The sequence below is a fragment of the Hipposideros armiger genome, unplaced genomic scaffold (assembly GCF_001890085.2).
Source record: "Hipposideros armiger isolate ML-2016 unplaced genomic scaffold, ASM189008v1 scaffold_128, whole genome shotgun sequence".
Taxonomy (NCBI): domain Eukaryota; kingdom Metazoa; phylum Chordata; class Mammalia; order Chiroptera; family Hipposideridae; genus Hipposideros; species Hipposideros armiger.
In genome coordinates this window covers 683631-693197 of record NW_017731478.1, presented here as the reverse complement: position 1 = coordinate 693197, position 9567 = coordinate 683631, and the positions used below count along the sequence as shown (strand labels likewise).

General features: G+C 50.2%; 1 protein-coding gene across 1 annotated transcript in view; it reads right to left on the bottom strand.

Moving 5' to 3' along the window:
* Positions 1-5940: 5940 nt before the first annotated feature.
* Positions 5941-9567, bottom strand: part of SCARB1 (scavenger receptor class B member 1) — a 41480-nt gene continuing 37853 nt past the window's right edge. The window contains exon 12 of the mRNA XM_019648880.1: positions 5941-6914. Within this exon, the coding sequence (XP_019504425.1) occupies positions 6795-6914 (120 nt within the window). The 3' untranslated portion in view covers positions 5941-6794. The remainder of the gene's footprint in view (positions 6915-9567) is intronic.

Sequence of the window (9567 nt, the reverse complement as noted above, 5' to 3'; positions counted from 1 at the left end):
TCCTTCCTGCCAGATGGCAGTTTCCTCACCGAGCCCCAGGTGAAGTAGTTGGCTGGGTATGGGGACCATGGTTATCCCAAAACACAAATCAATTTAAACCCAGAAAGGTGCTCAGAAGCGAGATGTTCACACAGTGAGACATATGGAGGGCACAGTCACCTCTCCTGTCCCATGTTCCCTTGGGAACACGAACACACACACACACACACACACACACACACACACACACACGCACACACGCGCGCACACACAGCAGAATGCTTTATGGAGATTGTCTTATTGGTTTTTTTTTTTTCCTTTTTTATGAGCAAGTAGAGCTGCATGCAAAAGTTAAAGGCGTCTGTGACGAGCTCAGACACGGGGCGTCAGTAATCCTCTCCGTGGTTATCTAACTAAAGCTGGGAACACCAGGCTTAGCTTTCCAAGGGGAACGAAACCGGGCGTTGGAAAGAAACCATCTTCTAAGCCTGGACTCCCTGTGAGCCATTGGCCTGCAGCCCTCTGGGAGAGCAGGCCCAGGTTATGCCCTGGCCCCTTCACCAGGCCCCCTGCCCACCCCCAAAGCAGACAGGCGCAGCGCTCCCCTGCCCTTCAGCCCCCACCAGGGGGACACTCCTAAATACTGGTTTTGAGAACTGATCTAAAGATTGGGTAATCCTTTTGCAACCAAGTCGGTGGTTTCCACTTTGTTGCTTTGTACAAATGTGAAGGAAGGTCCAGATGGATTTGTCAGCTGATAGATCAGAAAAAATACTTTCTGATGACAGAGCACCATCTGATTTTTGCTCATTACTCAGGAGTATAATAATTGCGTGACAGGACCGGCTAGGTGGCTCAGTTGGTTAGAGCACGAGCTCTGAGCAACAGGGTTGCCGGTTCGATTCCCACATGGGCCAGTGAGCTGCGCCCGAGCTGAGCTGCCTGTGGGCGGCCAGATGGCTCAGCTGGTGAGAGTGTGTACTCTTAACAACAAGGTTGATGGTTCAACTCCCACATGGGATGGTGGGCAGCAGCCCCCCTACCCCCGCAACTAGATTGAAAGAAACGACTGGACTTGGAGCTGAGCTTGCGCCCTCCACTACTAAGGTGGAAGGACAACAACTTGACTTGGAGCTGATGGGTCCTGGAAAACACAATGTTCCCTTTCCCTAATTCCCCAACACTGTTCCCTTCCCCAATTCCCCAATAAAATCTTAAAAACAAAACAAAACTGAGTGACATGGCTATCAGGACATTCCTCATACTCCTCCTAGCTACTTATCTATTAGGTTGTCGGAAAAATCACGACGTATTTTTTTATGTTTTTCATTGCAAAAATGCGTCATGCCTTTTCCGACAACCCAATATGTAAACAAGGCTTCTCTATCTTACAGCCACAAAAATAAGAATAGAATTGATGACAAAATTGGTTTCATTCTGGTAATCAGGGATAGTCATTCATGGATACATGAACTGATTGGGGACAGAGAGAAAGTCTCATTCATCTCATTATGAGATTCATCTTCATGCCAAAAAAAAAAACAACCAAAAAACCCCCAAAACCCACAATAAGATAAAACTACAAACGATTAAAATTTTTAAAAACCGCAAATACCAAGGTATTTGTGAGTATGTAGACAGATGAAATGATCTTACCCTGTCGATGGGAACGCACAATGGCACAGCTACTGTGAAAACTGTCTGGCAATGCCTGAAAAGATTAAACACACACTCTTACTATATGACCCAGCAATTCCATTCCTAGGTACTTCACTTACGACAAATGAAAATACTCCTATGTGTTCACAAAAAACCTATACACTAATGTTTATAGCAGCTTTGTATTCATAATCACCCCAAACTGGAACACTTTCATCTTCAACTCGTGAATAGCCAGGAACCTGTGGTATATGCATAGGAGGCCTGACAATTAAGTTCAAGAACTTGTTGCAACAACGTTGCTAACCTTTTTGTGATATCAGACGGATTATTCATTATGAATTTGTACCAGCTGGACAAACAGTGAACCAAATTTACTATTTGGAAGTGCTCAAAAGGCTGCGTGAAAAAGTTAGACGACCTGAACTTTTCGCCAACCATTCATGGCTCTTGCATCACGACAATGCACCAGCTCACACTGCACTGTCTGTGAGGGGGTTTTTAGCCAGTAAACAAATAATTGTATTGGAACACCCTCCCTACTCTCCTGATCTGGCCCCAGTGACTTCTTTCTTTACCCGAAGACAAAGAAAATATTGAAAGGAAGACATTTTGATGACATTCAGGACATCAAGGGTAATACAATGACAGCTATGATGGCTATTCCAGAAAACGAGTTCCAAAACTGCTTTGAAGGGTGGACTAGGCGCTGGCGTCAGTGCATAGCTTCCCAAGGGGAGTCCTTCGAAGGTGAGCATAGTGATGTTCAGCAATGAGGTATGGAGCACTTTTTCTAGGATGAGCTCGCAAACTTAATAATCAGACCTCGTACAGTGGAATTCTACTCAGCAATAAAAAGAAACAAACTACTGGGCCGCCCGAGTGGCGCGATGGTTAAGAACTGGCTTGGGACGCCAGAGGGCCCCGGTTCGGATCCCACATATGAGGGCCAGTGACACTGCCCTCCACAGCTAAGATGCTGAACAACAGCTTAACCTGGAGCTGGGCTGCCGTGAGTTGCAGGCAGTGGCATAGGCTGCAGCCCCTGTGGCAGTGGGTTGCCATGGGCTACCGTGTGTAGCCAGCAGCCAGCCGTGAGCGGCCAGCAGCCAGCGTGAGCGGCCAGCAGCCGCAGTGAGTGGCCGTCCAGAAGCCGGCGACTGATCTGCCTCGCCCAGGAAGAGTGCAATGATGGTGCCAACTTGGGCCAGTGAAGCAACATCCTCCACAACTAGACTGAAGAACAAAACCGACAGCAACTTGTCTGTTCCCCTTTCCCCAATTCCCCAGCACTGTTCCCATCCCCCCAATTCCCCAATAAAAATCTTTAAAATAAAAGAAACAAACTACTGATGGATGCAACAAGATGTATGACTCTTGAGACATGCCAAGTGAAAGACACCAGTCTCAAAAGGCTACATACTGTATGATTCCATTTCTATGACATTCTGGGAAAGGCAAAACTATCTGATTGGCAGAAATTATGTCTTCCTGGAGAGTTTTACTACGAAGGGGAAGCAGAAGGAAATTTGGGGGATGCTGAAATTGTTATGGATCTTGATTGCGGTTGACAGTTACTTGGATCTATACATGTGTTAAAATTCCTAATCTATACACACATCAAGCCTACTCTGTAAATGTAAATATATAAAATACATCTTAAAAGGAGATGTATTGCAATAAAGCTGTACTTCTTTCTTTGATATATACCAAAACGTGAAACATATTTTGTCCAGGTCAATTGTGTACCTCTAGCTGAATGGCAATCCTGACCCCCCCAAAAAAATCTTTATGGCCACAAGAAACAATTTAAATGTCCATTTCAATTTACAGACATTTATATTGCAGAGAAGTGCGACAGAAGGATTAATAAGACTTGAAGGTATACATTACATAACATTTAGCTAAAATTCTAAGGGGAAGAAGGAAATACACGTTCGGAGTCGGGGAGGCTAACATTTCTGATTACAACAGCTTGTTGGTGTATTTTCTTTAAATGGCCATGCGTATCCTGGCACCATCATACTGAGATCTCATTTGGCCCATTTAAAAGAGTGGCGAAGTGGTTTCACTTTGCAAGATCCACCAGGACAATATGCGGGAAGTAGTATCCTTTGCAACTATTTAAATTTACGATAAAAAACGTTTCCACCAATTTCAGACAGGGGGTTTTTAGGAGGGCGTGCTGAGCGCAACGGTGGAGGAACCAGCGGATTAGAAAGTAGGGAGCCGTGAGCCCAAACCCACAGAGGCCCCGGTCACACCGCCCCGAGAGCCCACCCTGAGGAAGGCAAGCCTTTCCTCCCACAAGTCTTCTGCGTCATCACAGCGCCTCTTACGTAATCACGGGGCCTCCGGCGTCAGCACAGGCCTCTGAAAGTAATCACGGCGCCTTCAACACCGCCACAGTGCCTCTTCCATCATCATGGCGCCTAACTTACCACGGCGCCTCCTGCGTCATGATGAGGCGACTTACGTCATCACGTCGACGTCCACATAGTCAGAGCTGGCGACGTTTAAGTCCGCACAGAGACCTCACGTCACCATGGCGATGCCTACGTCATCATGGCACCTCTCTGCGCTATCATGGTGCCTTTAGCGTCATCACAAGTGATCACAGAACCTCCAGGGTCACCACGGCGCCTCTCTGATATCACGGGCCAACAGCTTCATGCCCCCCTCCCATCACCATGGCAACGCCTACGTCATCACTGAGCCTCTGAATGGAAATGCCTCCTTGTTCTGGGCCTCCTGGGAACCTGATTCAAAGCTCTGGGCTTGCTCCCTGCAGAGGAGCGCGCAGCATCTTGCATTAACTCCCAGGCGGCGGCACCGAGCAGATTAAGGACAGGGCCTTAAACCTGCAGAAGTGTCCCTAGTGTCCAGGAGGTAGGAGCCCCCCCTACCCCACCCCAGGCCACCTGCCAGCCAGGGCAGGGCTGTATGGCAACTACTGCAGGCTCCTTCCTCCATTAAAAATATTTAAAGTTATCTATCAATAAACATTGTGATACTTGAAAAAAATATATTTTAAATGACATTTTACAACAGCATTGGTATAGATGAATATATTAAGTTTTAGAGCATTTTTTTGTCTACCTAAAAGTTTGGGGTTTTGCTTCTGATTTTCAAAGAAATGAAAGCACTTGTGTGGGCCCCTCAAAGTATTGTGGGGAGGCTCTGTGCCTGCTCTGCCCTGTGGCTAAGTGACCCTTGCTGGCTTATGGGATGGAAATCCACGTGTTGATCACCAGTGGGGCGCTCATCCCAACCCCCAAAAGCTCTGTAAGGACTCGGAGGCGGGCCTCTGCTGCCGGGTCGTTGGGCCGTGTCCAGGGAGGCTGAATGGCATGCCCAGTGACTGTGCAATTCCACCTGCTTATTTACCCTAGAGAAACTCATCCAATGGTGTTTTGGTCCCTGACACATCCCAACTCTTGGGGCAGAGTGCGGCACGTCGTAGGGAAGGAAAGAAGGTTGAGTGTGTTTGCAATAGGGAAAAACTGGAAACCACTTAGATTCCATCAAGAGGGACTGTGTGATCATCAATACCTTGGAGGCTAAACAGATTGAGGTGACTCAGTGTGTGGGAACCGAGAACAATGTCCAAGACAGGAACAAATGAATAGTGTCCAACTTGGGTGGGGCAAAAAAAAACAAGGTGATAAGTCATCATAAATAGAAATGATGGCGACTTTATGTAGCCCCTACCACGTGCCAGCTATGTGCTAAGCATTTCATGTATTACTATGCCACTCTAAGAGGTAGGTACTAGTCTCTCCATTTTAAAGGTGCAGAAATTGAGCAGTCAAGTTTGATTTGCCTAGAATCACAAAACTAGTAAGGGCAGAGCTTAGAGTCAAACCCAGGCCATCTGGCTCCAACCCATTCTTAACCACGTCTCTTTCCTGCCATGTATGTAACAAGAAAAAGCAAAAGCCCAGAACAATACTCCACAGCTCCTACAGGCATGTTGATTTGTACATGAACGCACAGAAAAAAACCTGGCAGGTTCCATGCCAAAGTGGCAAAGGTACTTAACCTTTGGTGGTGTTCAAGAGGGCCATGGCACCCACTCTTTCTAAACAAGACCTGCATTCATGCAATATTTTTATAAAATGTTAAATACACACAACATTGAAATTTTAAAAACAGAGAGGCAAGTCAGCAGCCCAGCCCATGAGAGACGCTCGTGGCAGCTTCCAGAAAGGAGCTATTGACCAAGAGCCCAGAATTTCCCAGGAGGCTGCCCCCTCGCCCCTCCCTGACCCCCGCCAACAAACAGGCTGTCACAGACTCAAGTGTTCGCTTATTTAAAAGGTTTATTACTTCAATAGTGAATTGTTTTTAAAAGGTGATAAAACTCATTTCTCTTCCAGTAGAAAAGAGACAGAGGCTTGCCCCAGAGACTAGAAACCCCAGATGGATGAGTCCCCACCCGACCAGACGCCAGGCTGCCGGGGCCCAGGCCTACTCCACCTCTGCCCCAGCACCTAAAAGTTGAGGGTCCTTGTCAGGGGGCAGCTCGGGGCAGAGCCTCCCGCCGCCCGAGGGAGTGGCTGGCTCAGTATACAGGACAATGTCAGTTGAGCTTGGAGGAAAGGGGCCCCAGACACCCAAATCCAGTGCCTGTGTAGGCTTCAGGGAGACCAAAGTCCGGAGCAGACCCACGAGGCATCTGTCCCTCACGCTGGTTTCTGAGGCCTGTGTGAAGGGGCTGTGCCCCCAGCCCAGGTGGGTACAGTTGGCCAAAGCTGGGCGCTGAGCCCACAGCAGCTCTGCCCACCTGGCTTTGGCACATGAAGTCTGCCCTCCCAGGGTTCAGGACAGTGGCCTGCCCCTTGGAGTAAGAGCTTGTCCCACTGGGTGAGCCACCAAGCAGAGGCTGCAGTGTTTCAAAACGGATGGAGAGGCAACTGGGAGAAGTAGTCTAACGGCTGAACAGGCTCACCCAAGGGAGAGGACCCAATGCCCACAGCCCGTGAGTGACTTGGAGAGAAGGTTCCAGATCAGTCCTTGTTGACGTGCTTCTCCTCGAGTCCTCTCAGCAGCAGCGCCATCCCTGAGTGTGTCTGCACACACCTGCGCACGCATGTGCATACATGTGTTGCGGCTGTGTGTGCAGTGTGCGGACGTGTGTGTGGCAATTGGGAAGTTCAGGCTTTGGGACTGGTGGGCTGTCCGCTGAGAGATTCCTGCAGAAGTGGGGTGAAGGGGCTGGGGAGCAGGTCTGGCTGAGCGGCCGGGCCAGGCTGGCTCTTGGCATCTTCCGGACCCTGTGGAGAAAGGGGGAGCTGAATCACCACACCCAGTCACCAAGCCCTACCCACACCCCCAGCCCCGCCCTGGTCTGTCCACCCACGTCCTCCAAATGCACAGAAAGCCCCCTTCGCCTCCTTGTCGGCAGCACCCATCTACCAAGCTCAAGGTGAGAAGAGCTGGAGTGACCTACAGACTCCTGCAGTGCAGTTCCAAAGGGGGTCCTGATCTCACCAAACACCATCTTGCCCTGCCCTCACCCCATTTTAGAGATGGGGAAACTGAGGCCCAATATAGTGAGATGGGCAGAGCAAGGAGTCCTGGGCTTATATGCAATATTGTCAACACAGAAAAACTGGAAATAACCTAAATGCCCGTCAATAGAATGCATTTTTCAAATATAGTCACAAGATGATACTCAGCCTAGACAGCAGTCACAAACGGAAAATTGAGGAGGGGCCGGCCAGCTGCAGAGCGATATGTATACTCTATGACACCACTGAGATAAGGTGCAACAGGACAAAATAGTCACCATTAGCGTTAACAAGGAATGTTAAACATGTTAACAATTAATGCTATCGAGTCTGGATGAGGGGGAACTCAGAGATTGTCATAGTCTAGTTTTACTAATGTCTAGTTTTACATTTTTTAAAAAATTTCTCAACTTAAAAAAAACACTTAAAGATGATAAGCAATGATGATAAGAACATGGGGCAATTTTCCGTCCCCTAAGCCTTCTGTCTCCCTTCCCTGAAGGACAGAGGTCGTCTTGCCCAGCAGCTGTGGTTGGAAAACCCCAAATGCCCCCACCCCCTTGTGCCTCGTTCCCAAGCACCAAGGGCCCGCTTTCCCGCATGGTGGGGAAAACCAAACCCCCGATTCTGGGCAGGACAAAGGGGAGGGGGGACTCCTGGCTTCTCTTCCTCTGGAACAGGTCCCAGGCTTGAGCCATATTCAAGCCACGGCCAAGGCGGGAAGGGTGTGAGCACCCACCCACACCCTTCCCGGACACACAGCACCCCACAAGGGCAGCAGGGGACAACCAGGGGTGGCCGGAACCAGGGCCCAAAGAGCCATGACCTGGGGAAGCCTCACTCAAAAGTAAAAAGGGGGGCCGGCCGAGTGGCTCAGTTGGTTAAGAGCACGAGCTCTGAGCAACAGGGCCGCCGGTTCGATTCCCACATGGGCCAGTGAGCTGCGCCCGAGCTGAGCTGCCAACAGGCGGCCGGATGGCTCAGTGGTTAGAGCTGTGCGCTCTGAGCAACAAGGTTTCCAGATGGTGGACTGTGCCCACCCGCAACTAAGATTGAACACGGCACCTTGAGCTGAGCAGCCGCCAGCTGCCGACAGGGGGCCGGATGGCGACTGGACTTGGAGCTGAGCTAGCCGCGCCCTCCACCACTAAGACTGAAGGACAACAACTTGGCTGTTCCCCTTCCCCAATTCCCCAGCACTGTTCCTCTTCCCCAATTCCCCAATAAAACCTTAAAAAAAAAAAACAAAGTAAAAAGGGGAAACTATTTTCCCAAAGATGACATGTGGTACAAACTCTCAAGAAGCAGAAGATGAAGCAGATTCCTCCTCCTCCTGTTCCCTTCCGCTTCTATCTGACTGAGGCATGAGGACTCCGAACGGGAGACAGATGAATGAGGAGGTAAGAAAGGACCAGTAACACTTCCCTGAAGGGCTGCCCTGTACAGTTGTCCAGGCTGTTCACTGCACAAGGGCACCTAGCCAAAGGGGCTACAAATGGGCTGTCGTGCTCTGTTTGCCAAGCCCTCTCTGCCCTAGAGCTGGCTGTGTCTGCACAGAGGGGCTGTCTTTTTCTTATTCACATAAAAATACCCTTCTGGGCTATTGGAAGCCCTGTTTCCTGCCTTCTCCTCAGCAAGGCAGCCCCAATGCCCAGGTGCAGACAAGGTGTGAGGCCTCCCCAGGAACCCAGGCCAAGACTCAGTACCGGCTAGAGGCTGCCCTGCATGGATTCCATGTGTCCAGGACCACTGGCTCCTTCCCAGGTGCCTTCCCCGAAGTCTACAGGACCCTACAGGACTGCACTCCCCAAGTACATGGGACTGGGGGAGGGGTGTCATCCAGGGTGCAGGCTGAGCTGCCTTCCAGGGGGCAGGGCAGTAGAATCTCTTTAAGTCAAAAACTTCCCTAATAACTTGAAAATTGGATTCTTTTGGCAAAATAGGGGAGCCCCCGGGCTTGCTTTTGTTTGTGGGGGGGGGAGGTGCAGTCACGGGGCTCTGACCTCACACCCACCAGCTCTATCTGTGCTCAAGCCAATAACTCCTTTCTCTACGCCCGAGGACTGCACCCCTGCATCCCGAGAATACTAAACAGGTTTCTATACAAGGGGAGCGTGGCTGGAAGGGGGCATGGGTGCCAGTGGGGCCAAACTGTGCCTGACAAAGCATCCCAGAGGAATTCTTGGGAGAGAGGCAGGAAAAGGGGGACACGTCTCCAGCTAGGATGCCCTGCCCCCAAGCCCAGGGACCAAGCCCTCAGGAGGTCACCCGCTTAATGCTCATCCCCAACGTGGTGAGGCTCTGCTCTCTTACTCCCAGATCACAGGAGGAACCTCCCATAGCCTGGTGGGGGACACAGCTGTCCCTCTTCCACCTCCTCGCCCTCGAAGTGCTTGGCAGCACCTGCCAGCACACG